Here is a 26,311-nt window from a genome sequence, read left to right as displayed (position 1 = left end):
GCGGCGAACGGGACGCGGGTCTTGCTGCGGTGCATGGCGGCAAAGGCGATTATGGAATCAAACAATAAAGGATCCTCCATTGCCAGCATCGGGACAACTTTGTGAAAGCTTGCGTGGCCATCAGAGAGGTCGTACCAACAAGCCAGATGGGTGATGTAGTGCTGAAAGAGCTGAGCGATCTCTGCATCATGGAGAGCCACGGCTGGCTCTTCAGGGGTGGACGATTCGTGCCATTCTCGCGTGGGTCTTTGAAGAGCCCTGTGTGCCGTGCGGTCACAGTAGCGCTTCGCACGAAAGCAGTTTGCGCAGATTGGCAGCTGCTCGTCGCCTGGCAGAAGTCAGAGGAGGCGGCTGCTCAGATTGAGTAGTGGATAGATGTACACTTCAGCTTCCGGAGCCTGCAAGTATTGCTGACGCTTGTCAATCAAGTCCCATCAAACTGCGGCACTTGCCCTACCATGCTACACGTCAGTCAGCTCGGTGAACTAAAATGCCGTCAAAGGCTTACAACACCATTTGCACTGAGTATGCGCGGCATGCTTTGATGCCCGCCCTAAACGCTTTCTCGCGCTCTCTCGTCCTGCCGCATACCACAAATGCTGTGGATTTGTAGAGTAAGGGAAGACAAGAGGGAATAGAGAAGAAGGCCAAACATGAAGTTCAGGAACCATGTTTAGTCAGCGACATCCTTCCACTTCATGGTGAATCCCTCGTCCCTTCTCGCGAGCGAAGAAGAACAAATTCATCAACATTGAAACACTGGACCTTGCTACATAGAGTGAAGAAGCCTTGCAAAAGCCTGGAGCCATCAGCAAGCCGCCTTCCTCTCCTTCTGCCAAAGGATGAAAGAGGCGAGCCAGAGAAACACAACAACCACTCCCTCTCTCCAGCCCATGCGCCACTGCTCACATCTCTTGCCGTGCAGCTCAACCCTAAGTTGCCTTACTGTCCGCCTGCAGAGCCTTCAGCTTCCCACAACTAGTCAAACAATCCTGAACCGCTTGATCAAACTCTGCAGACTCCCGCTTTTTCGAGCCCGGCTCTCGTCATGTCCACGCTCTTCTGTAGACGCGCGCAGCATCCTTCAGGCGGTACACCCAATCATCCGGCGGCGTCCCATCCCTCGAAAACTCTCTTTCCACGACGGGGCACTGTTTGAAACCTGCCTGCGGAAGGAGGAATTTGGTGTGTAGTTTGTTTAACAGAGTCGCCTCCTCACGGAGTTGATCGATGAGACGGAGCGCAGTGCGCAAGGATGCCATGTTGACGGCCACGAATCCAGTGAAAAGACGGCCCAAAGATTCGGTGGAGTGCTGAGTCTTTGCGGCGATCGCAACTGCTGGCGACAGCAGGCTGGCGAGGCCGCCATCGTTCACTGGATGTGGCAGTCCAGCTGATGCGGTGATGGTGAGGTCGACCATTCTGATCTTTGAGTCGGGCAAGATCTGGTAGACTTGATGCAAAGTATGATTCAGCGACGTCAAAAGTCTGTCGCAAAGGATGATGTCGCGAGGCCAGTTGTCGCCAACGCCAATGATCGCTTCGCCGTCTGATCGCAACGTCGGACCAAGGTTGACCGCCAGGACAAGCTTGCTGGTTCTGCGTAACAAGTACGGAAGATAATCGCCAATGTTTGTCGCCTGACGACCATTGAAAGTCGTGAGCAGGTCGTAGATCTTCCCTGCGTACGGTGGAACTGTAAGCCAGTGTGATCCGAGCGAGCACGCGAGAACGTACTCTCAACCGCGGTCTCCAGAATCTCGTGAGCTTCGCCGTGGATCTCTTTGCAGGTGCGCAAGATTTGCGGATGACAGGAAGTGCGCTGCAGCCACCTGTTCTGTGGAGATCCGTTGGGCTGTAATGTGAGGAGGTCCTCATAAACAACGTTGCGAAGCTCCGGTGGCAGGTCGAGGAATGATAAGTTGAGACGAACGGTAGATGCAAAGCTGGGCGTCTTGGTTTGGCTTGAGTTTGCAACGAAATCGTGCAACAAGGTATGGAAGTTCGCTGGCAGCTGCAGAGCAGGAGTGGCCACCTGCTGACTGGTATTGCCGCCATGTCGCAGCAATGCGTAGAGTCCCGCCTGGCTCTGTTGAGGGGCGACGGCGGGCTGCTTTAAAGTCAGTGTCAGGGAGCAACGGCAAACCTAGTACAAACATCTGCATCCCGATCGTCCTGGGTTCGGATCGCCATGGCAAGCAAGCAAACGCTGTCCTTTGATCCTCAAAGGGATATGGGGCACGCATTGATCTCCTGCCCCCAACATTATTTCCATTGAGAGCGAGACAGAGTGATTGTGTTGCATTCAGCTTGTCTTGTGCGGAGAATGGGTCTTGTCTTGGACTTATGGCCATCGTGCCTGGCTAAATCTGTGTTCACACCGTCTGTCACTTGTTCTGAAGTCAGCAGTAGTCTAATCCAAAGGAAAGACGGAGTGGAGGGGGCGGTGATGGAGAAGTGGTCTGATGCAGGGATATGGAGGAGTGTGGTGCTGGAATGGGAGAAAGCAAGCTGCCATGCCAGGCTCTCGAGACATCAACTGGTGATACAGTAAAGTGATCATTATCTTACCAATGTCGAGGCGCAGCCTGTACGAATCAGATCTCAGAACAGCATCCAGTCCCAACATTCCATGCTCAAGGTCAGACTTGCTGTTGCTCACCGTGCCTTGCCCTCCTCGCAGCCCGCAACCGCGCCAATCCCTTCACCTTGCCCTCAATCTCCCTAATAACCTTGTCAAAATCCTTCTCCTCTCGCTCCACAAGCCGGGCCGTCGCACGATCGACGCAGCGCTGCAGCGCCGCCGCGCTCTTCAGCCGAGCAACAGAATACCCAGCCGGACTCTCGAGCCATTGGGTGTTGAACACGCCCGCCACATGCGGAAGTTTCTTCAAATGGTGTTTGGGGTCGAGCATCGCCTGCACCTTGTTGAATAGCTTCGACTCCTTCTGGACTTCTTGACGGGCAGGGATGAGTCTGCGCATGGCCGCGGGATCGATGGGGTCGAATTGCCAGGAGGGCATGAACCTGGATTGCATGAGGTCGGGCCATGGCTCGGTGAGAGAAAAAGTGCTCTGCGGGACGCTCAAGGCAACTGCGATGGCGGGGGACAGGTACTCGCGCAGATGCTGGTGGCTGAAGGTCAGATCGGTAGCGGTATTGATTGTCAGCTCGACTCTCTGGACTTTACTGGTTCGCACATCATCAAAGGTCGAACGCAACACTTGATTCAGCCCGCGAAGTTGTTCCACCGCGGTCCTCGAGCCCTCCACATTGACGAGGAATTCCAGACATCGGATGTTGTCGAATTGCGGAAGACCTTCGTGGTGGACACCATCCAAGGTGATCTTCAAATTCCAGCCAGATGTGGTTGTGGTGACTGCCGGACCGAGAAAGTACAGCAGCGCACACCTGCCAGCACCCGCTCCTCATCCATGATCGACCGCCTCATCGCGAATCTGCTTGCACGTGGAGAGGATCTGCCAATGGAGGAACCTTCTGTGATCTGCCCACGCCCCGAGCTGAGCGTTGCCCGACGGCTCGGTGTCGACCAGATATTCGTAGATCTCATGCCGCATCTCTGGCGGAAGCTTGAGCAGCTCTGATGGTGCGTTGGGTTGAAGGCGGCGGATGTCTGGCGAGACGTGGATCGGGGCTTGAAAAGGGTTCTGCTTTCTCCAAAGGATGTACTGGCAAAGACTGGTATGGAAGCTCGGTGCAGCCTGGTTGTTGGTCGTCATCTTTGCCAGTGGACGATGATCGTTCTGACGGAGGCAGTGTGGGCAGGAGATGGAAGGGTTGGAACTTTATAAGTCCACCATCTCAACTCAGGCAGCAGTTGGAGACCTGTCTCTTCCAGCGGATTCTTCGCCGTCCCTCTTTGACAAGACAAGTTAAGGCTGGGAGCTGATGCGAGCTTCTGCGAAGCCAGGAGAATGTCTGGAACAAAGCGACAACGTCATAAGAGACTCCGTTCGTCGTTCGAAGAAGGCGAGACTGGATCCAGAGCCTGCCATCAGTTTCTACGCCTGCTTTTCTCCCCAAAACCCCTCTGCCAACCTAACTCTTGCTCTTCCTCCGCCTCTGGGCCTTCCTGGTCGCACGCAGTGTCAACAGTTGCTCCAGTTTGCTCGTCAGGTCTCCAACTGCGTTCTCCACAGCTCCACTCTTCCCAGCCTTATCAAGCCCACTTCTCGCACGATCGACGCCTCGCTGTAGGGTTGCGGCATCCTTGAGGCGGTAGAGCGTAAAGCCCTCCAAGGTGTTCGTGAAGATGCTCTCGACATCACGGCAGCTTTGCCTGTTACGCATGCAGCTTAGAGCCGAATGGAGTTGGTTGAACAGCTCTACTTCTTTGCGAAGCTCCTGCAACGTGTGGAGAAGCGGGCGGACGTTTTGAGGGTCGATGGGGATTCTCAGCCACAAAGGCCATACTGTCTCTCCGACGAGGTCGGGCCAAACTTCATGATCCAGGGCAAAGGTGGACTCTGGGACGCTGAGGGCAATGGCGACGGCGGGCGACAGCCATTCGCGAAGGCCCTCGTAATTCGCGACCGAGATTGCAGCAGCGTTGATGGTCAGCTCCACTTTGGGGATCCCGCTCTGTCTTATGGAGTGTTCAAAAGCGTCACGTAGAACACAGTTCAGAGGGTGCAAGTCGTGGATCGCTGCCGCGGACGCGTCGACATTGATTGTGAGAACGAGAGTGCGGATGTGTTGTAGCGCTGAGGTCAGCTCTTTGGAGCTGTAGTTCAAGGCCGTTGAAGACAATCTTGAGGTCACGTCGGTATGATGCGCAAACATAGGGTCCGAGTGAGAAGAAAAGAGTGAACCTGCCGTCGCTGATGATGTCCACCGCCTCGTCGTGGATCTGATGGCAAGTAGCGAGGATCTGCCAACGGCATGGCTTACGGCGACACCACGTTCCAAGCAGCGACTCCTCCGGCTCTTCACACTCCACAATCTCTGCGTAGATCCTGAGCCGAAATTCAGGAGGAAGCTTGAACAGCGACCAAGGGGCACCTGGGGGTAGAGGACCGACTGATGAGAGTGTGTTGTCGCTCTGGGTGTTGCGCAGTGGGAGTTCTGCTAGATACCGAATCAGTCTCACGTTGAAGCCTGCGGCAAACTGGGCGGTCGATGCCATCACTGCCAGCAGAAGACAGCTCTTTCCGTTGACCGCTGTCTTAGAGGCAAGCCCGCAGGTATCTTATACCCCAAACATCCATGGACAGCCAGGCACCAGCGAGCTTTGACAACGACGAAGCTTCAGTACTTGAACGAACCAGAGCTCAAGAAGCAGGACGAATCTTCCATATGCACATTCTGCCAGTGTCGTGCCTGCGGTGGCACAGCCATGGCCACCAGTAGATTTGTCGACAACGATGGAAAGCAGTTGTGATCCGGAAGCTGCGACGAGGCACCAAGTAGAGATAACAGTGGACTTCAGGGACTGTGAAAACCATCAACGAGAAATCCTCCCATCATGAATGTACACATACAGATCGTACCCGCTTTTGTCCGCTCGTCCATGCATGCATACCGAAAGCCCTCCATCAAAGTCCAGCCGACCATTACCCCTCCACTGGCCCACGTCAAGTCATCACCCTAACATGATTATCAAAAATCCCATTCCGCCACCCCCCAGCATCAAACTCTTGATCCTCAATCCTCTCCCCCGCCCTCGCGCCCTCCTGCTCCCAGACCTTCACCACACTACCAGGCGCATACACACCTTTAAACACGCCCTTACCCGGCTGGTCGACGCCGACGCGCGAGTACACCTCCGGATCCTCAGCGGGTTGCAAGCGCGCCGCGACTGCCTTAACGAAAGTCATCAGATCATCTGGGTTAGCGACGCGGGTGGCGCGAAGCCGCTCCCGAGCGTACAGGAGTTCGCGGTTGGCGGTGTGGAAGAAGTCGGAGAGGGCGGTGGCGAGTTGGTGTTCCATGGTTTTGCGAATGATGGGGCGGAGGAGGGGTTTGAGCAGGAAGCCGAACCAGCTGAACTTGCTCTTGCGGAGCTTATAGTTGAGCTTGTGGATGTGGACGCGGACGGCTTTGAGGGTTAGGATCTGCTCCATTCGCTCGCGGGCGATTTCCACGTCGATGTGGATGTCGACGCCGCGCTCGTCCAGCGCAAAGCCAGCAATGCCTTCGTCGGCGAGGCGGAGTATGCCGCTGTGCGCGCGAAGCCAGAACCCGACTTCGTCTGCGCGCATGCTGAGGCCGTCGAGCTTGATGGTGAGGAGATTGGTCATAGAAGTTGCGGTCCGAAGGGTGTGGGTGCGGTGGATGTCGACGTCGTTGTAGGTCTCGACCTTGAGGCGGTAAGGGAGGAAGGAGGTCTTGTTGACGGTGGTGCCGGGTTCGATGATGAGGTTTTCGAGCAGCAAGTCGATGACTGGAGTGCTGACTTCGAGACGTGGGATGGGAAGGTACTGAATGGCGGAGATCAGGAGCGGGACGAAGACATTGATGGAGTCCTGGAGGAGCTCAGGGTTGGTGTTGCGGTTGATGGGCGACAAGATGGTGAAGATGCGGGAAGTTGTGCGGATGAGGCCATGGATGTCTTCGTCTTGAACGACGCTCCTGAATGTCCGTTCCAGCTGTGCCACCAGAGCTTCTACGTCCTGTCGCAGATCGCTCTCGTTACCGACTTCCTTGCCCTTCTTCTTGAGCTCATCAAACTTGGCCGGCGCCTCGTCGAAGAATGATGGGTCGGTCAGAAGCTTCTGCAGCGAGTCACCGACCTCGCCCATCATCTCCTCGAATTGAGGATCACTGTCGCGATGGCTGACGACCTTCTGCAACAATTCTTCACTCCTCCGCCACTCTTTCTCATCGCCGAAGCTCGTGAACAATGCCCAAGCATTCTTGACTGCTCTATCCAAAGCTGCATTCTCATGGGTGTCCTCTTGTGCCACTTCTGAGACCTCTGCCGCTGCCCGGCTGTAGATGAACGCATATCGCTGTATGAGTAGTGAGATGGTAGAGACCGACTGCGAGTAGTCCTTCCTTTGCCGCAGACTCATCACAGCCTGCTTCAGCCGGTTGAGCATAGTCTTGCCCTCGTCACCCTCCAACTTCTCCTTGGCGCTCATTGCAGCGGTCGCCGCAACCTCTACGGAGCCATTGGCGACCACCTTGCTAACATCCGCCGCTTCATCGCCCAGCTCCTGGCTTGTAGGAACCGCGATCTGCTTGTCGTCGCCGGGCTGCATCACAAGCTGCTTGCTCTCGTCTGAAGGTTCCAACTTCTTTCCTGCCTCTTCTGCCGTCTGTGACAGCTTGAACGCCGAGTCACGGAAGATCTCCCTTCCGACTACATTCAAGTCCGCCAAAAATGTTCTGAAGTCATCGTTCAATAGCATAAGACTGCCGACCGTCCTGATGCTCTGATAAGCCGCCGCAGTATCCGCCTTGACCTTGCTCTTCTTCGCCCGGGCCGCGATGTCCTCGGTGTCAATGCTGATGCGGCTCTTGCTCAGAAACCAAATCAGATCCTGTATCTGATCTCGGTCGTTCTTGTGCCGAATCAAATCAATGAATTGCTGCAGCCATTGGCGGGTATACTTGACTAGGCGTCTTCCACTTTCCGAGAGATCAGGATTGTTTTCATTGAAAAGGTCGCTGGCGAGGAGGGTGCGGAGATTAATGATGAGCTGTTCGGTGTCGGGCATGAAGCCCTTGGAGAGCGCGCGGAACTGCTGGTAGGTGTGCAGCTTCTCGTGGAGCTGGCGTTGGAGGACGGTGTCATCGTTGTATTTTGGGAGGAGAGGCTCTGTGTCGGACTGGCGCTTACGGCTGCCGAAGCAGTACGCGATGATGGACATGTTGCCGTCTTGCGAAAGCTCTGCCTCCGCCAAGTTTGGTAGGTGTCGTTGCTCAAGTTGACATGAAGTCGGGTTGAAGAAGCGCGTGCTGTCTGGCGGTTGTTTCTGCTCTTGCTTCTGCTTGCAAGAGTAGACGGGTTGGTGTAGTCGAGGAGGTCCTGCCTATGAGGTATACAGAGATGGTGTAGAAGAAGAGTTGGAAGTGGAGTGTGGTCCAGACCTACATTCGAGCTGGAGAGCTCCTTCCACCTTGGCCACGGCATGACGTGTGGCAGGCGCGACCAGAAGCTTAAAACCAGCAAGGCAACAACCTCGATTGTACGTGACCTTACATGTCTGTCCGCAGTGCTATCTCGTGTTCTAAGTGAATGTCAAAACCTTCTCACGCAATACCCTCGCCGTTCTCGAAGGCATTGCAGACGTGCGCTCTATAGCCGAAAGAAGACTGCTGGTCCGGCGGCCAGGAACGAAGACACCAAGACGCGACTAACGCATGTGCTAAGAAGGGATCTGGGGAAGCACTAAAAAAAAGAGTTGCAGCTGTCCCGATACTGTTGACCTGCCGCTGAGCTCACCCAATCCCTCTCATGGGGCAGGCGGTGTAGTCGGCTGTCAATGGGGAGGTGTTGTCTTCAGCCTCACCACGGTAAGGTAGGAGAAGGGCTGACCGCTCCTCCCCTTCGGACGGCCCCAACGGCGACGGGGGAGGGGGAGCGACACCGGGTTGGTGATCCCTTCCGGTATCTCGCGACATCACGGACATCTTTCACCTTTCAAAGGACTTCACACGAGCACGGCCACCCGGTTTCTCCCTTCTCACCCTGTCTCTCCCATTTATACCTAGCACCAATAGCCCTGACGGTGGTCGAGGAATGAGACGATGCCCCCTCTGCCCTACACGCCCCTTCTCCGTCCCACAAAGCTCATGACCGCCTCCAGAAGACTCGCCCTGCTCACCGAAAACATGTCTTCCACCTCGAGAGCAGCGTCCAGTGCTGCACCGGCAGCCAATATCAAGCATACCCATCACCTGCCTCAGCGGCACAACCCTCTACCTTCTCCGTAAGCCTAGCATCTGTCAAAACTTGAGAGCATTGAGAAGGGTGCTGACGTGCTCTCTCGAAAGCTGGGAATACGACACCTCCAACTCCACCGAAGTCCGCAAGTACACCAAGACCTACGGGCTGACCCCTCCCGCGGTCGAGACGTTCGAGAAGCAGCTACAGCGATGTAAGACATGCTCATGAACTTTCACTTTCATGGAGGAACGGTCTGATAAGTTGATCGCATAGGTCTGGCACAACTCGCTGCACGAAAGACGCCCATTGAGAAGTACCAATACCTCTCCGTGCTCCGAAATACGAACGTCCACCTGTTCTACAGACTGCTGGCTGGGAATGTAAAGGACATATGTCCGTTGATCTATACGCCGACGGTGGGAGAAGCTTGTCAGAGGTGGTCGGAGATATATACACAGCCAGAGGGTGAGTCACCGCATTCTCCGTGACAGAAGTGAAGGAGCCGGCACTACAGCGGGCGTGGTGGCCCTTTGGGTGTGGTGAAGTCGTGGAGAAGAGGCTAACCTTTTCAGGCCTGTATCTGTCCTTCGAAGATCGTGGACACCTCCATCAAGTCATTCAGAATTGGCCACATGATGTCGAAATTACAGTTGTCACTGATGGGAGCCGCATTCTTGGGTTGGGCGACTTGGGGGTAAATGGCATGGGTATACCAGTGGGCAAGCTGAGCCTGTACACCGCATGCGCCGGCATTCACCCCATGCGGACCCTTCCCCTCTGTCTGGATCTCGGAACCAGCAACAAGGAGTTCAGAGAAGATCCTCTCTACCTTGGCAGCAGGCGGGACAAGGTCACAGCAGAAGAGGAGAAGGAATTCCTGGACGAGATGATGGCTGCGCTCACGGAAAGATGGCCCAGCATCGTCATCCAGTATGAGGACTTCAAGAACCCGTTCCCTTCGCTCGAGCGCTACCAGAACACATATGCGATGTTCAACGACGACATCCAAGGCACTGGCGCAGTCATTCTAGGAGGCTTCATCAACGCTGTCAAGCAATCCGGCGTGGCACCAAAAGACCAGCGAGCAGTCTTCCTCGGCGCGGGCTCAGCTGGCGTGGGTGTAGCAAAACAGCTGACAGAGTTCTTCATGAACGAAGGCTTGTCGGAGGAAGAGGCGAAAAAGCGCTTCTGGCTCGTCGACTCGCAAGGCCTCGTGGCGCACGACCGAGGCAAGCTCGCAGACCACAAGCTCTACTTCGCCCGCGACGACAACAACGGCCAGCAGTACAAGTCGCTGGAAGAAGTCGTTGAATACGTCAAGCCAACCATCCTAATGGGCCTCAGCACGATCGGCGGCGCCTTCACCCCCAAGATCCTACAACGCATGGCCGAGATGAACGAGCGACCCGTCATCTTCCCCCTCTCCAACCCTTCGTCAAAATCCGAATGCACGTTCGAAGAAGCGATCAAGCACACAAACGGCAAATGCCTCTTCGCCTCCGGCTCGCCGTTCCCAAGCTTAATGCACGAGGGCAAGGAGCTCACGCCCGGACAAGGCAACAACGTCTACGTTTTTCCAGGCATTGGTCTGGGAGCTATCCTCAGCAAATCCGTCTCTGTTACGCAGGGCATGATTTATGCTTCTGGTGCTGCGCTATCGAAGTCGTTGTTGCCGGAGGAGAGAGAGGAGAATTGGCTGTATCCCGATATTCGGCGGATCAGGGACGTGAGTGTTGTGGTCACGAAGGGGGTCATCAGGGCCGCGCAGAAGGACGGCGTGGACCGGGAGCTCGCTCTGAGGAACGTGAGTGATGAAGAGCTGGAAGAGTATATCCGACGGAGAATGTATGATCCATTCACGGAGCATGAGGCGGTCGAGGAGGAGATCCGGGGTTTGGCTGGGTTGGCCATCTCTGGAAAGCCGAAGGAGGCACAGGGGAATGGGGTAGGGCCTGATGGTTCGGGGCAGCTTGTTGGGAAGGAGAGGTAAAGCGAACGGGCTGGTTGAGTGTGAGTGCGTTCTGAGCGTTGGGTATACTGCGGATTGAGGCTCGAAGTTACTTGCGAGTTTGGTATAATTTGATACCTCACGGCGTTCTGCTAGGCATACCCTTTCCACGACATGGCTTCGACTCCCAGCTTCATCTCCTCCATCGATAACACATCCATTGACTCACCATGACAACTCTTCACTCGTGAAGAAGAACATTAAAGTGCTGCTCGGCCGGCCGAGAATAGCTGAGTCTGGCCTCCCAGTACCTTACGTCGCACAACATCTGCAGCACGATGGCCTGAGGCTGGGGAACATCAATCGGAACCATTGGGTAAGGCTGGACCTATCGATGAGACGACCGTCTCCAAGCAGTCGAGCAGGTGGCGATATCCGTCTTCTCAGCCTTTAGAGACCCCGAACCTCCCCGGGCGGGCTTGTTGGGAAGGAGAGGTGAATTGCATCCTAATTGACCGCGAGTGCGTTTTGAGCATGACTTCCGGGATCAGTGAAGACTCCACAGGTGCTCGAGACGCTGGAAAGAGCAGCTGTAGCCGCGTATCCAACATCCGCAGGAATTCCGACCTTTCTGCTCAGAGCCACGGCTATCCAGACGTAAAGCACAACGCTGGCGTACGCCATCATCTGATGGTAAAAACCTCATCCCCCGACCATCCTGCTCCGTGAGCCTTGACGGCCTCACCATACATGACACCATAGACGTACGCTTCGCCCACGAACCGGAAGCCGCGCTCCGCATGCGGACGCAGGACCAAAGGCCACGGGCTTCCGGGTACCGCGACTACGACGTCGCCTTTTCTCGTCAAGGCTGGGCCGAGTCCGAGAGAGCCAGTGTGAGTGCCGAAGACTAGTCTTTCAATTCCATAGAGCCAGATCTTGTCGTACATGCTCCTGGCTCTCGTTGCGACGGCGTCCTCTTCGTCAGGGGCTAGTGCAGGGGGAGGGATTCCCTTTTCCCTGAGGTGCTGCAGCAGACATTCTAGGCCCGTCTTTGGATCCTGGTTTGCTGTGCCGTTTTCAGAAGTCGCTGCTTCCAAGACGGCACTCAGCAGTCGCTTCCTGCTCGGCTCATTACGATGTCGGTCCCATTGGTCGATCCTCTCCTCGACGCTCTGTATCCAGGTGTCCAAGCCTTCCCAGCATTGGAACACACGATCAGATAAGGCGTCTGTAACGGTGTCTACCGTTCCCACAACGCAACCACGTACGACCAACTCCGCGGAGCTATCAGTGTCAGAAGCATCAGGCGCACGTGGTGAATGCGCGCCAGCACAGAACGATTCTGGAAACGTCCCCGGATCGTTATGATATTCGGTCCACGTCGGCACCCACGACGGCCACGCAGATAATTCCAGCTCCTGCTGGGACGCATGATGCACATGGTGCAGCACGCCCAGATCCAGGTTCCCATCCACGTCGATGAAGGCGCGTCTGGTCGCCTCGCACATGAGCTCAACCAGCGGCCTTCGGTAGTCTGGCAGCAGAGAGGGTGGCAGTGGACCTTGGAACAGCTTGTGCAACGCATAGACGCGGTCCCGCTCGTCCGAAGCGCCGCGCGAACTGGCGTAGGATAGCATCTGGGCGAACGTCTGGAACCCGCCACACTGTCCCGCGACCGGGTCCACCTGCTCGTCAAGCGCCACCCACCATGTCCAGAGGCGGTTATTGATGCTGTTCGGGACGTACTTCTGGATGTGGAAGGATTTGTAATGCAGCCAGGCCGAGACTCTCAGCAGCTCGACTAGGCTGAACGAATGCGTTCCGCACAGGGCCTGGTTGCTCGGAGCCACGAGTGTCTCGAGTGTGACCCAGAGTCGTCTATGATTGAGTCAGCAGCAGAATCGGCAGGAACACATTGGAGAGCTATCATGCCTGAACCACGGCAAACCAAAGAAGCTGTCCAATGCTTCGAAATCGAGCTCGTCACGATTACGGAACCCTACTTGCGATCGATTGGCGTTCCGCGTGTCTGGGTCGGCGACAGTCGAACCTAGCGCAACGAGGTTGTCGGTCTCATGCAGAATCTCATCGTAAAGCAGTCTGATCGTGCGCACCGCTGGGCCTGTGCTAGTGTCCTCTTCCCCTAGATAAATAAGGTTGCCAGCGGAGGAGCTGTAGATGTCGTTCATGATCGAGACCTGCTGCGCTCGCTCCTCGAGGTTGGTCTGGTCGATGCACAGGACGTCGAGGAACAGTAACCGGGTGCGGTCGGGAAGGCGAACCCGTCGGAGCGCCGCAACAGCGCTGGCCGGGATGATCAGTTCGTTGCCATCGAGCTCGAGTCTGGCCTCTGGGGCCAGGTCACCCCAGCAGTATGATATGGTCTCGTACTGGCATACCGGCTGTTCCGCAAGGCTGGTCGAGCGCATCGTACACGTGATCATGTCCTCGCCGCTACCCGGCTGGAGTTCGAGCAGTCTGAACTCACCATCCTCAACACACAGCGGCCCGTAGGTGTGCGCCATTCTGCCCTGCTCGATGGGCAGGCGTCGCCAGTGCCGCGAGACGGTAGGATGCGCCTGTGTCTAGATCATCAGTCTTGGTGTTGAGAAGACCGGGCAGCTGAGCCTCGCTGGCAGCGACTTGGCATCAGGCTACGACGTGCATGCCCGCTTGCTCGCACCAATGCAATGCTCCGCCGCTGGCATGGAAGATGAGGGTGTGTACGTACCATGGTATCACGAGCGTCGTTGCCAGAGACAGTGAGCGTCGCGCTCAGCCTTGCTTGAGCCGGAGGGTCCTCGTGAATACATGTAACATCTATCGCCATCTCCGGCCGGTGGACATCACTTTTGGATGACGGAGTTTGTTTGGCTGTGATGCTCGACGGACAGGATCTAAGGAGGTTTCTGCTCGCAACGACAGGTTTCCGAACGAGCTGCGATGGGTTTCATAGTAGCAGCCATGCCCGGCAGTGATGAGATGAAAAGCAGTAATGACCTTGCATACCTAGAAGAAGTGGAGGATTGTCGGTAGAACTGCAGTACCGCCTTACGATGCGTCCATGCTTGGCCGCGTTCGCGCTTGTCTGAGGGGTTCACTTCCTCTTCTCTTTTCCGCCACATCAACTTCATCGATCACTTCACCTGCCAACCTCATCCATCACATGGTCTGCCATTCTCCAGGCATGTCCACTGCCTGAGGTACTGAGGTATGAAAACATCACACCATGGCCTGATGAGAATCGAATCAAGCATCGCGGTTGGACCTGTCGATGAGAAGAAAAAAACCTAGGACATAAACATCCGCCATGCATAGCCTCGTGGAATTCTTCGTTGCACAGCGTTCAAACGTTATCTTTGGCTGCATCTCAAAAGATCATGCCATATCATGCCACGAACCTTCGGTAACTCGGGCGAGCCGAAAGAGCACTGCCAGCATAGCCTGGGTGAGACGAGCTGTCTTTGAGATTATGAAGGTAGGTATCGCCTCTCATCGTTCCATTCAGTCAATTGCAAAACTCGGCTTCGAAACAGAAGGACAACAGTCTGCCTACCCTACTTCCATTGCATCTCCAAGCTCTCACCATGGCTCCTCGCTGGGCCAGCTACTCGCGAGGTCTTTGTATTTTCCTGCTTGCCTTGTCCTGCCACGTTACTGCGCAAGCCTCCGGCAGCGCGGCAGGAGTCAGCTATCAACTCATCCACCACCCGAAATCATGCTACAGGTTCCCAAACCGGATCACCTCCCGTCCTCCTACCGTCGTCGATCTTTCGAATGACAGCAGCACGAGTAGCCTGATGTACATCTATGACGAGAAAAATGGAACCTCCACTCAGATTCAGCTACCTGGCAAGAGCGGTAACTTCACTTACGATATATCCGATCCCTCCCGGCTCGGTTTCCTGCTTGCCGACAACTCGACGGCGCTGCTGGAGGATGACGGCTTGAGCATCTATGCGGCCGACTGCTCCACAGTATGGCACCTGCAGCTGGAGAACCAAACGTCCGAGAGCCCCTGTCCGCAAGCACCATCCAGATACAGGCATCACGACAGCGCGAGACACTTCCGTCGATCTGAGCAGGAACCATTCAAATTCAACTTCCAACTCGTCGACGGATGTGGAAAGGAGGACGATACGTCACGTCCCACCGTCGAGTTCGGCAAGTCAGCATGCGGGTACAAACACACCGGCGGGTCCTACTTCGCTACCTGCGAGTATCCAGGAGAAGGCAGCCCGGAGGCTCTATGCGAGGACGATGTAGCGAGCGTGTTGAACCTCCTCACCAATGGAAACACAGGTCAAGTCACCAATTGGCCGAGTACTCTGGAAACATTGGCTGAACTGGGTATTGGAGCTCGACTACTCACCAAATTGGCAAAGAAATTAGGCACGGCGGCATTAGGTGCGGCGATGAGACGTCTTGCCGCTGCACAATTCTTCATCACGCTCATCGGTGCGGAAAACATTGCTTGGGCCAACTGTGAGCTCTTCTATGCTGTTATTGGCATTGCTGAACCCCTGGTGGTACACATTGGCCGCGAATCATACACGGTCACAAGCCTGGATGCTGCGCCGACCACGCCGATTGTTGACACATTTACTGTTTACCGACCATTTGGATGTACGACTTCCTCAGCACCTGCAACGCCGGCTGCATCTACGAGCACGACGACAGCTGCATCTGGCCCTTCTGCCACTGGTGTCTGCAAACCTAAGTCTGGTGGGCCTTCAACTAATCCATGTCTCAGTGCGCATGCCTGGCAACTCGACAATGACGCCATTGAAGCGGCTATCGCTCGCAGCCTCGAAAACAGCGGAGCCAGCATCACCATCAACGCGATCTCCGTCGCCGGCGCCGGAACGCTGGAGATCACCGGCGATGATGCAGACTTCATCTACAAAGATTTTACCGCCAGCGTCGACGTTTCTGCTAGCGGGATTGACATACCCACCGTGAGCACCGTCAATGGCGCTTTCGCCGCGAAGCTCCACCTCCAAGACGAAGGCAGCCTCTGCATGGTCGTGACCTCCGGCTCCGGCTCGGCGATTGAGACAGATCCATTCACAGGAGGCTTGACGGTGGATTTGGGACCAGAGGGTGGGTTTGTTGAGCAGCGGTATAACTTTGAGTATACGTGCTCTGCTGAGGAATTGACGATGACGGGGTTTCTGGACGGGAATCAGGTGGTTGGGCCTTGGGTCTATGGGAGGGCAGATTGAGTCCTCATGTCAGCTGAGGTGGTCTGAAGTGCATGCACCTTGATTGCAGAACTGTGATGTTGAGAATTGGGCTGGCATCGGGACTCGTCGTTGCAGTTAATTGGAGCTTGCAATGGTGGGTTGTGTGACAATACCGTCAATGGAAATGACCGATAATCCTCAGTAGTCGTCCCCCTCCTCTTCGTAATAGTCGTCTTCACTCTCACTCGCCGTCCCCGCGTCTCCACCGCCATCGCTGGCTGCATCGTTGCCCTCTGAACTGTAGTCGTCTTCCTCTTCCTGCGATTGACTTGAATAGTCGTAGTCCCAGTCCAGAGGGTTGCCGCGTCCCATGGTGTCGCTTTCGTCCCGGAATCTCCAACGCTCGTAAAGGACCATGGAGATAGCAAGGTCGACCTCCCTGGTGAAGCGGAGTCGCCTCGCGCCCTGTGGGGCGATCCGAAGCCACTCGAAGGCTGCAACGACTTCGCGAACGGGGTACCCACGCTCGGCATAGATGTTGATGTTGTCCATGTTATAGCCCTTGTAGGCCGCCGGTTTCGCTCGAAGAGTTTCAAAGAGCGCCGGACTCGCCAACGGGGCGTACTTCACAGCCCGTTCCACAATGTCGTTGTACATTAGCTGCCGCTGCTGGTACCTCTCCGGCGCCCTCTGGTACAGGAGCATGGCCACAGCTGCGAGACCTGTCACAGCTACGCCGGCCACTGTCGACTTTGGATGCTGCCGCAAGAAATCGCGAGTCCTCATTCCTCTCGCATCAGCCGCGTGGATGGCAGCTACGATTGGAGCCAGTGTCATTGTCGCAAGTCCTGTCTCCACTGCGGCGCCTTTGATATTGCTCGCCGGATTTGGCATCCTCTGCCATTCCGACAACCTCATGGCGCGGAGGTTGAACTCATCTGGTTCGGCACAGATCTCCTCGAAGAGCATGTGCGCGAAGTTCTGGCAGTTCCGGAATAGCTTCCACTCCTTGCGAAAGAACCCTCCATTACCCCATAACTTCCTCGCTGCACGTTGTCAGCATTATATTCGCTGTTAATCGATGTAATTGTAGGGATGGGATGTTACGTACCACGAGCTAGGATCTGATGATTGTTCAACTCTGTAGCGCCGACAGTGCGACCGACATATCGCAGGCCAAAATGCTCTCGAGCACTCCACCACTCACGCAAGGGAGGTGCTTCGAATGTGGCCTTGTCCTTGACCCTGCCTACGCGGCTATAGTCGATCTTGGTGACTTCGTAGCAGCTCCCGCGGACTTCGAGCGCCCAGTGTAAGATGAACGACGTAGAGAGGATTGCGGACGGCGCGATCACTCCTCGGGCACCAACCAGAGTATTGATCCCTCGTTCAGCGAGCGATTCAAGGTCAGCCAACCAGAGTGTTATCCGGGAGTAGTCTTCGCGGCCCATGTTAGCTAGCCTCAGGAGGCTGTTCTTGACCTACTTCGATGCAACGACGAGGAAGCGGTTGTACAGCGTCGCACAGTCCTCATATACCGCATGAGAACATGCTGACCTACCTCAAGTCACGCCATCAGGCCCATTGCAGCCTGTTCTCCCGCAAAGCGAGGTTCATCTATCTGAGGTGCAGACGTGCTGGCAATGCATAGCGGCCCAGCTGCAGGAGATCGCAAGCTTCTCAAGGCAAACGTGGGAGTTCGCCTGCTCGATTGGCCCTCCCATCTCGGTGCTCAGGGACTCAAGCATAGGCTCTACGGATAGGTGGAACGTGTTTGCGGTTCGGAGTGAGGCGAAAGGCCGAAAGGCGGGCGAGAACATCCTTGTCTGCGCTGCGAGGCAACGACGTTCTGCCGAGGTTGGAAGAGTGACATGATGATGTACCTCCTTTCATTTTGTTCATCACGACACAAGGACAACCAACAGCTCGATCATGTCCACGTCTGCTCTTCGATCCACGGGCCCGCGGGTGGGATATACTCGTCTTCGTCTGCCCATCTATCACAATGGGGGAAACCTCAGCTAGGCGCACGGCATCGACAGGTGCATGAACCATCGCTCCAGCCTCGCCGTCTTGGAGTCTGGGGACGTGATATAACTCACCTGCCTCGGGCGAGGACCAATATAGCTGCTCGGGATGCACGGTAGGAAGTAGCGTTGGGCCGCCTTGTCCTGAGGCTCAACCTGCATCGTCCTGTCGTGGCCTATCCTGCCCCTACATGACTGACTGCACATATGCGAGGCTCCTGGCGTGCAGAACGGGCATCGGATCTTTTTGGGCAATGTCGTTGCCTCGTCCATCGAGCAGGTAGGCGACGTCTCTTCTGGACTCATTTTCATTCTGCTCTGGCGAAATTTCTGCGTGCTATCTTCATACCACCAGCGACATCAGGGGATTAAACGATGAAGACCGCTCCGAGAGCGAAAGCTGTGTCGGCATTCCGGCGGATGGCTTCAATGTCCCATTCCTGCTTACTTTTCGCTGCAACCTTCTCGTACCATCTGCAGCTACAGCAATACACGATTAGGCCCATGAAGCGACTCATCTGGTGTGCTCATCATGATACGGATGCCACAATACAGCTGCAACGCTTCAAGGCGGGCAAGGTACAAGAACTTCACCATGTCAAGATAGCCGTAAGGAACAGTCCACCCAGCAATACACACTCGAACTGACAAGCCAGCAGGGTACTCTGACAGCCGCCGCCGTCATTGGAGTCTTCTCATGGCCAAGCACTCAGGAGACTTACTGGCTGGCTGTCGGACTATGGTATTCGAGTCTGATGTCGTCTTTCTTCTCGCTGGTCAGCTCGGTCCATCAGAGGCTGTTAGATGCTATTCCGGACGTGGACGACGTTTCGGATACGTCGGTCCTTCAGATGGGCCTGAAGGTAGCATTGTGGGAGTTGCCCCCGAAGCATTCTGCTTGCAAGAATCCGCCGGGGTGCCGCAAGCCTACGACCAAGGAACTGGGTGAGGTCAAGCTGACATGGAGAAATCTGTTCATGATCTTCCTCTGGCAGAGCTCGCTGATGCAGATGAGCTGGTCGTGTGTCACCTTCCTGGTCGGGCTGGCGTTGCATGTCTTGCAAGTCTTTCTTCCAGAGAGGCCTGCGCATGCCGACGAAAAGGTCGGTCTATTGCCGGGAGTTTTTCAGTGCACTAGCTAACTGCGTGGAAGGTCGCTGTGATGTTCATCGTGGTTGGGTCCTGCTCGGCTCTGAACTTCTTCGGATGCGCTGCTTTGACGAAGTTGGTGATCGAAAGCGCCAGCTCTCATCCAGGCGTGTCAATTGTTTAGGCTCTGGTGAAGCGGAGAGGGTGTTCTGCTTCCAGCAGTGGTGTTCTCTTCACCTTGACAGAACGAAGTGGCTCGAAATGTGATGGGCTCGAGGAGAGTGCTCCATCAGAATTGAGTGGTCGTGAAATTTCGATCACGTGTGGTTGCCTTGTGTCTTCGAAATCCGAATGAGGAAGGCACGCCCCATCGAACTCACTCCTGCTCGTCGTCCCCCGAACTTTTCGCAACCTGACTTACTGTTCCAACAAAGCAGTGGTACAAGTTATCGAGAATGACGACCCCTGGGAGCATTATCGAGCCATCTACAGCCAACTTCCACGACAGCTTATGTCGATTTCTGAGCACACAGCAGTGGCTCGCCGAACACTGCCTCCGCATTGCAGCCACCATCGCACAGCACAGCAGCCAAAGGGTCTGGAATCAGCCCTGCGACCCAACCGCGCCATCCCTGTTCTTCAAACTACCCACGGAGCTGAGAAGTCGTGTATACTGAGCTACTCGCCCTCAGAGTGCGCGACGCCGACGACATCAAGCTTGGCGGGTGGCGTCAGCGTAGCGTCTGCCATCCACAGATCCTGCCGACATGCAAGCAGATTCACGACGAAGCTGACGGCCTGCTCGACCGAAGCCGGACCTCTGTTCTGGTGTACTCACTTGGTACACACATGTCAAAGCTCGACGGCCATCCCGAGCCCGAGCTGAAGGTGGTGTTCAATGGCCGCGAATTGCATGAAGACGAACCGGACCTGGCGCAAATGCTTCGTGCAACCGGTGATCTTGGCCTCCGGCTCCAGATTGATGGATTACCTTGGGTGGGAGAGACACAAGATCATGCAGCCTTCTTCTTCGCCGCTGCCCGCTATGGGTGGTACAAGGGACTGGTCTCGATGAACTCGTCCCTGCATGCTCTCTACCAGCACTTGAGCAGTATTCAGCTCAAGAAAATCCAGCTAGTGGTCAATCACTATCGTTCAATCTGGGTCGGAGAGGAGAGAATGGACGACTTGATCTCCCCAGCAATCGCGCTGGCAGTCAGTGTCCCACAGACCGAGCTCTTCATAGGGGACTCGTGGTATCCACAGGACTCCGATGAAGCAGGGACGTGGCGCCGGCTCCTGGACCAGCTCAGGCAGCTTCGGAGGGAGATGGATCTGGTGAATAGCTTTCGCGCCACAGCCAACCCGACTGTGTTATCTAAGAGCCGACGCCTTACTTCTGGCAGCGAGTTCGAAAGCCAGTGGCCAGAGCACATCGGCTTCGAGCAGATCCACAGACTTAAGACCGCCGCAGCTCTGCAACGATCTGCATGTCGTATGCGGGCCTGGCTCGACGAACAGTGGTCGGAGGACTTCGACAGGTCACTGCAGCAGCCAAGGGAGGATTTGCAAGAGCTGCAGTTGTTGAAGGCGACTAGGGAAGGCTGTTCATGAGCGTCGATCACGTTATGGGAAGCGTGTGAGGCATGAGGGCTGGTTGAGAATCCCGTTGGGGCTTCCGAGACTGCTAGGCTCGCTTACTCTATTCACTACTGTGTTGTTGCTCATGATGCCGATCAATGTGTCGACAGCCCAAGCTGGAACGGAAGAAGACCACTGAAGGCGGCTTTGGTGAAGAGTGTAAGGCGGTAGATCTGACTGTATGCAATGATGTAACGGTACGCCAGTCAGTGTTTGTGCCCAACAATCAGATCTCCTCATGGTGATGCTGACGCGATGAACATCTATCTCCCACCATTCACTGAGGACAGCGCCACGATTTCTACAACAGGGCAAACTTCTTTGCCCAGCCGCTGCCGCGCCTTACAGCGGTCTTGACAGCATGTGAATCATTCTTAAGTTCCTTGACCAAGACATCAGCCCCAACATTATCACTTCCTAGATACTGCCTTACGAGATACAATCATGACAGTCACCGTCCAAAGGCACAAGCCGTGCCTTGTTTGCGATGATGCCAATCCAGACTCGCCTGCTGCCCGATGCTGCTGCGACGGTACGTACCTCTTGAAAGGTATCCATCATACGCTTTGCCAACGTCTGGCTAACTTCTCTCTTCTCTAGAAAGCTGCCTGGACAGGCTGGCGGAGCGTCGATGTGCCTCAGAATGCGGCGATACCAAATTCGATGCACCAGCCTCTACACCATCTCAAATCTCCCTGCCACTGTCACGAGCATCAACAGCATCTAGAGAGTCCAAGTCGCCACTCGCTCCTCCGCCCACGCCTCTATCGAGCCAACTGGGCAAGCGCAAGCGGAATGCCTGCACGAAACACTCCCGCAAGGCTCGACTGGACTTTGAGCACATCTTACGAAGGATGGGGTGCATCTGCAAAGAGCTACTATCCCGAAACCTTGAGCCGTGCTGCCAACAAGATAGGGCCGCACTTGTTGCTAGCACCACTTCATCTCCTGGAGACTTGAAGTCAAGCAAGACCGACAGCGAGAAGGACGGCCCACGAGCATTTGTCTCCGAGGAACCTGCCATCAACAAATCATGCAAAGGCCGAAACTGCTGTTTTAAACAGGAGGAGAAGTCTTGCAGTGGCTCTTGTACCGAGGGAAAACTATACGCCCATGCAGACGGTTCTATTTCGATTGATCGCGGTCAAAAGAACGCCGAATCTTCGTGCGGCGCCATCAAAGTATGCGGTACCACGACGGGATGCTGCTCTGGTGACAGCAAAATTACCACCGCCTGTGTCCGGAAGGAAGAAAAAACCAAAGCCTCTAGACCTTCGACTGACACTTGTTGCAAAACTTCCAAACGTTGCAATGACCGCAAAGCATCCCTGCCGGACAAGGAAGCTATGAATGAAAGTGCTGCGTTTGACGTCGAAAAGGGCGCCTTGACTCTCAACCATGTCTCCTTGTCTGTAGAGGGGATGACTTGCGTCGGCTGCGAGACGAAGCTGTCCAGAGCGTTGAACGACATCTCTGGGATCCGCAACCTCCAGACCAGCCTCGTCCTGTCCAAAGCAGAGTTTGACCTTGACGACAAGGCAGGTCCAGTCAATGAGATCATTCGAGCCGTCGAGACTTCGACAGGCTTTTCTTGCAAGCGACTGAACGCCTCCGGACAGGAGCTGGACGTTCTCGTGACTGGAGACGCGAAAGCATTCGCTGAGCGTAAATATCCAGACGGAGTCACCCAAATCACCGCCATCGACAAGCATACCGTTCGCATTGCATTCGACCCGATTGCCGTCGGTGCGAGAGACGTAATTAACGATGTGTTTGGGGAGTCATTGGAGCTCGCTCCTCGAAGGGCGCCTGCGGACCTGGACAGTGGGAGAAAGCACGTCCGATACACTGCATGGGTGACATTAGCCTCCGCTATCTTGACTATACCCGTCCTTGTAATAGCCTGGGCTCCGCTGCCATCTCATCCTCTCGCTTACGGGTCTGCGTCACTGACACTGGCGACAATGGTGCAATTTCTGATCGCAGGCCAATTTTATGTTAGTGCATTCAGAGCACTCATATTCACCCGGATCATTGAGATGGACGTCCTCATCGTGCTCAGCACATCAACTGCTTACATCTTCTCGGTAGTGGCATTTTCTTACCAGGTCATGGGACGGCCTTTGAAGATCGGCGAGTTCTTCGAGACGAGTACCTTACTTGTCACGTTGATTATGCTGGGGCGGCTAGTCAGCGCCTTTGCAAGACAAAAGGCGGTGGAATCTGTCTCCTTCCGGTCACTGCAGGACCACACGACTGTTTTATGCGACTCGGAGGGCCGCAACGACCAAGACATTGATGCCCGCCTGCTCCAGCACGGCGACATTTTCAAAGTGGCGCCCGACTCCCGAGTCACCACGGATGGCTTTGTTGTCATGGGTACGACGGAAATCGACGAGTCCATGATGACGGGAGAGCCGCTTCCCATCGAGAAACGCCCCGGCTCACAGGTCGTCGCAGGCTCTCTCAACGGCTCTGGAGTGATTGTCGCCCGTCTCACACAAGTCCCGGCGCAGAACACCATCAGCACGATCGCATCAATGGTGGATGAAGCCAAGTTTCAGAAGCCGAAGACGCAGGAGCTGGTCGATGTCGTGGCGAGCTATTTCGTGCCCGTAGTCCTCGCCCTTACCATCATAGCGTTCGCTGTCTGGATAGCCGTCGGTGTCGCTGTGCGGCAACAGGATGCCGGGACTGCTGCTGTGACTGCGATTACTTACGCGGTCTCCGTACTGATCGTATCGTGCCCTTGCGCGATCGGGCTGTGCATTCCCATGGTTGTGGTCATTGCTGGTGGTGTAGCAGCAAAGCATGGAGTCATTATCAAGTCGGCTCTCGCTCTCGAAAGCGCACCCAAAGTCTCCCATATCGTCTTCGACAAGACCGGCACGCTCACTGAAGGTCATCTCACTGTGGTCGAGGGAATCGTCCTGGCGAGAGACGAATCGGCACAGTCCGTCATGTTTGCTTTGACAGCGAACAGCAAGCATCCCGTATCGGCGGCGATATCGTCCTATCTGACTGCGAAGAGCGTCAAGGCCGCGTCACTGGAAGATGTGCGATCGGTAACGGCCAGCGGGATGGAGGGAACTCTCGATGGTAGCGCTGTCCGTTGCGGCAATACACGCTGGCTTTCGCTCGAAAGTCTGCCCGAGGCTCAAATGCTTCTCAACAAGGGATTGACGGTGGTCGGCCTTATTATTAACGGCGAGCCAGCGGCGGTCTACGGGCTTTCCGACAGCGTACGCTCTGAAACCGAATTCGTGCTGGCCGAGCTGAGAAAGCGTGGAATAGACATCTCAATCGTCAGTGGAGACGACGCTGGTGCTACGAATTCGTTGGCGGCCGAGCTGGAGATCCCGTCAAGCCACGTCAGGTCTCGATGCACACCCGCCGACAAACAGCAGTACCTCAAGAATCTTTCCGCGGAGCGACCCGGAACCATTGTCTTCTGCGGTGATGGCACCAATGATGCTGTCGCTTTAGCTCAAGCTGACATCGGCGTGCACGTGAGCAGCGGCAGCGAGGTAGCCCAGACCGCCGCGGATGTCATTCTCGTTCGCCCAGCTTTGACGGGCATCCTCGTGCTCCTGGACCTCTCCCATGCAGCAATGCGGCGAGTATACATCAACTTCGCATGGTCCTTCGTCTACAACCTCTTTGCCATCTTGTTGGCCGCCGGCGCCTTTGTACGCGCGCGCATCCCGCCGCAGTACGCTGGACTCGGGGAGATTGTTAGTGTGCTGCCGGTAATCTTGGTGGCGCTGCAGTTGCGGTGGTTCAAGCGCGAGTACGCCAGTCGGAGAGGGTGACCGCCAGCGGCGAGATGAGTATCGAAGATGCTCCTGAGCAGAACAGTTTCGGGTTATCGGCTTATTGTAGGGAGCGATCCTCGGAAGGGACCGAAGGGGATCGAGAAATGCCCTGGACAGACTGTCGCATTCGGTGGTGATGGTGGTGATTGCGGTAATTGTGGGCCTTGTGGTTATCACTGGCTCCGTCGGCATTGGCTGTGAAGGACTTTGCAAGCTAAACAAATTGTATCAACTTGAAATAGTGATGACCCAACATAAAGTTTTCGTGCTTCAGAGGAAAACTCACGTCGACTTGGGTCTCTGCGTCTTGGAAAGATGACAACAGCCTTGCGTCTTCTTTTGCTCAACAGATTTTAAGAAGAACAAGAACACACAGTCGCGAACTCAGCAGTAAAATCACGCCCCAGACTCACCTTCCACTGTCAAGAAGATGACGATCACAAAGTATGCCATGTGCTACCCACAGCACGACACAACGACACTTCGCAACTTCATCGAAGCACGAACAGGCGTCCTGCCGACAAGAGGTCGGAAGAAGATCGCATACGTCAAGCAGCTCCGAGAGATGGACCGCACCAGCACTTTCGATTTCATGGGCCTGCCGCCTGAGCTTCGCGTGGTCGTATACAGGCTCCTGTTCGCTTTTCGGCATGAATGTCACCTGGCAAGTTGTCGAAAGAACCACGTTTCGATTCTTCGAGCCTCCAAAGCCATCCATGAGGAGGCAAAACGCGTGCTGTATGCTGAACGAATCTTCCGAATGTACTTTGTTGGCAGACTCGCACCGAAGCCGACGAACCGAGCGCAAACATCACTGGCCGTTGGCGGGGACATACTGAAGAGAACTGAGTACTTTGTATCCGATGTCCCTCTCTCCAGCTACTCCGCGATATTGCCAGCGCATCTGTCTTCCATCCGACACCTGGAGCTCAGTATTGACGTGGCAAGGCCCCGCATCTCGGGACCCAAGCGCGTCAACTTCGTCTCGAACGGATGGACTGAGCAGATACTTATTAGAATCAACCGCGCATTGTACCGGCTGGCTTGTGAGCTCATGGACAGCCGGCGGCTCCGGACGCTGGTCGTGCAAGTCAGCATCCGCGCAAAACCCTTGCACATCAGTCGACTGGAGAAGGCCTTGTTTCCGCTGGCAATGCTACTGTCTCTGCGGCAGCGAGGGATTGTGGTGCGGATCGACGGACTGCGTCCTAGGGTGATGTCGTATCTGTCCCAGTTCCGCGCACTCGTCGTCCGTCAGAACACGTTCAACGAGCTGCACGAAACCATTGTGGAAGCGTCACAAATCTCCGGGCATCTGTGGTTCCATGCCTCGCGTGCCGTCGTACTTCGGAAGCTGGAGGTCGCAATAGATCATGGTATGGACATTTTGGAAACGGGCAGAGTCGTTGACAATGTCCTTGAGAGGAAGGCGGCATTGGCTCGAATCTGTCTCAGGCAGATGATCGACTCTCGTGCGCTCCAGTTGTTGATACGAAGGAGGGACAGCCAGAGTGCCATTGTGATTGAGGACTGTTGATGTGGTAGGAAGAGGATGGATGTGGGAGCAAGTCTGCGGCGGAAGTGGAGGGAATCTGAAGGACCAATCATCGTGCTTCAAGCTTTTCAACCACACGCAGTGACACGCCAGGACGCCTGAACCTTGCTGGCGCCGGGGGGAAAGATCCATGCCTTACCCCAACCACGCCGTCGCCATGCTGCATATCGATGGCAGCGGCAAGCATGTCAGT

General features: G+C 55.5%; 12 protein-coding genes across 12 annotated transcripts; 6 read left to right on the top strand and 6 right to left on the bottom strand.

The window, feature by feature from the left end:
* Positions 1-1,046: 1,046 nt before the first annotated feature.
* On the bottom strand, positions 1,047-2,193 carry LTR77_006487 (uncharacterized protein; the record flags this gene model as incomplete). The annotated part of the gene is made up of 3 exons (XM_064803729.1): positions 1,047-1,681; positions 1,738-2,110; positions 2,158-2,193. 3 exons carry the CDS (start codon positions 2,191-2,193, stop codon positions 1,047-1,049), a joined length of 1,044 nt encoding a protein of 347 aa, XP_064658644.1.
* A 449-nt stretch (positions 2,194-2,642) lies between these two features.
* On the bottom strand, positions 2,643-3,740 carry LTR77_006486 (uncharacterized protein; the record flags this gene model as incomplete). Its single annotated transcript, XM_064803728.1, has 3 exons — positions 2,643-3,379; positions 3,412-3,458; positions 3,514-3,740. 3 exons carry the CDS (start codon positions 3,738-3,740, stop codon positions 2,643-2,645), a joined length of 1,011 nt encoding a protein of 336 aa, XP_064658643.1.
* A 319-nt stretch (positions 3,741-4,059) lies between these two features.
* Positions 4,060-4,803, bottom strand: LTR77_006485 (uncharacterized protein; the record flags this gene model as incomplete). Its single annotated transcript, XM_064803727.1, has 1 exon — positions 4,060-4,803. One exon carries the CDS (start codon positions 4,801-4,803, stop codon positions 4,060-4,062), a length of 744 nt encoding a protein of 247 aa, XP_064658642.1.
* A 791-nt stretch (positions 4,804-5,594) lies between these two features.
* LTR77_006484 (uncharacterized protein) lies at positions 5,595-7,835 on the bottom strand (the record flags this gene model as incomplete). The annotated part of the gene is made up of 1 exon (XM_064803726.1): positions 5,595-7,835. One exon carries the CDS (start codon positions 7,833-7,835, stop codon positions 5,595-5,597), a length of 2,241 nt encoding a protein of 746 aa, XP_064658641.1.
* A 964-nt stretch (positions 7,836-8,799) lies between these two features.
* Positions 8,800-10,844, top strand: LTR77_006483 (uncharacterized protein; the record flags this gene model as incomplete). Its single annotated transcript, XM_064803725.1, has 4 exons — positions 8,800-8,897; positions 8,962-9,065; positions 9,128-9,319; positions 9,346-10,844. 4 exons carry the CDS (start codon positions 8,800-8,802, stop codon positions 10,842-10,844), a joined length of 1,893 nt encoding a protein of 630 aa, XP_064658640.1.
* A 641-nt stretch (positions 10,845-11,485) lies between these two features.
* Positions 11,486-13,330, bottom strand: LTR77_006482 (uncharacterized protein; the record flags this gene model as incomplete). The annotated part of the gene is made up of 2 exons (XM_064803724.1): positions 11,486-12,683; positions 12,747-13,330. The coding sequence occupies 2 exons, from the start codon at positions 13,328-13,330 to the stop codon at positions 11,486-11,488; spliced, it is 1,782 nt and encodes a 593-aa protein (XP_064658639.1).
* Positions 13,331-14,392: 1,062 nt separating this feature from the next.
* Positions 14,393-16,030, top strand: LTR77_006481 (uncharacterized protein; the record flags this gene model as incomplete). Its single annotated transcript, XM_064803723.1, has 1 exon — positions 14,393-16,030. One exon carries the CDS (start codon positions 14,393-14,395, stop codon positions 16,028-16,030), a length of 1,638 nt encoding a protein of 545 aa, XP_064658638.1.
* A 159-nt stretch (positions 16,031-16,189) lies between these two features.
* LTR77_006480 (uncharacterized protein) lies at positions 16,190-17,442 on the bottom strand (the record flags this gene model as incomplete). Its single annotated transcript, XM_064803722.1, has 2 exons — positions 16,190-17,037; positions 17,103-17,442. The coding sequence occupies 2 exons, from the start codon at positions 17,440-17,442 to the stop codon at positions 16,190-16,192; spliced, it is 1,188 nt and encodes a 395-aa protein (XP_064658637.1).
* A 1,080-nt stretch (positions 17,443-18,522) lies between these two features.
* LTR77_006479 (uncharacterized protein) lies at positions 18,523-19,160 on the top strand (the record flags this gene model as incomplete). The annotated part of the gene is made up of 2 exons (XM_064803721.1): positions 18,523-18,627; positions 18,678-19,160. 2 exons carry the CDS (start codon positions 18,523-18,525, stop codon positions 19,158-19,160), a joined length of 588 nt encoding a protein of 195 aa, XP_064658636.1.
* Positions 19,161-19,956: 796 nt separating this feature from the next.
* LTR77_006478 (uncharacterized protein) lies at positions 19,957-20,721 on the top strand (the record flags this gene model as incomplete). The annotated part of the gene is made up of 1 exon (XM_064803720.1): positions 19,957-20,721. The coding sequence occupies one exon, from the start codon at positions 19,957-19,959 to the stop codon at positions 20,719-20,721; it is 765 nt and encodes a 254-aa protein (XP_064658635.1).
* A 1,373-nt stretch (positions 20,722-22,094) lies between these two features.
* LTR77_006477 (uncharacterized protein) lies at positions 22,095-24,560 on the top strand (the record flags this gene model as incomplete). The annotated part of the gene is made up of 1 exon (XM_064803719.1): positions 22,095-24,560. One exon carries the CDS (start codon positions 22,095-22,097, stop codon positions 24,558-24,560), a length of 2,466 nt encoding a protein of 821 aa, XP_064658634.1.
* Positions 24,561-24,993: 433 nt separating this feature from the next.
* On the top strand, positions 24,994-26,100 carry LTR77_006476 (uncharacterized protein; the record flags this gene model as incomplete). The annotated part of the gene is made up of 1 exon (XM_064803718.1): positions 24,994-26,100. One exon carries the CDS (start codon positions 24,994-24,996, stop codon positions 26,098-26,100), a length of 1,107 nt encoding a protein of 368 aa, XP_064658633.1.
* Between the last annotated feature and the right edge of the window lie 211 nt (positions 26,101-26,311).

Source organism: Saxophila tyrrhenica (assembly GCF_035928015.1).
Source record: "Saxophila tyrrhenica strain CCFEE 5935 chromosome Unknown scaffold_9, whole genome shotgun sequence".
Taxonomy (NCBI): domain Eukaryota; kingdom Fungi; phylum Ascomycota; class Dothideomycetes; order Mycosphaerellales; family Extremaceae; genus Saxophila; species Saxophila tyrrhenica.
This window is presented reverse-complemented; position numbering and strand designations above follow the sequence as displayed.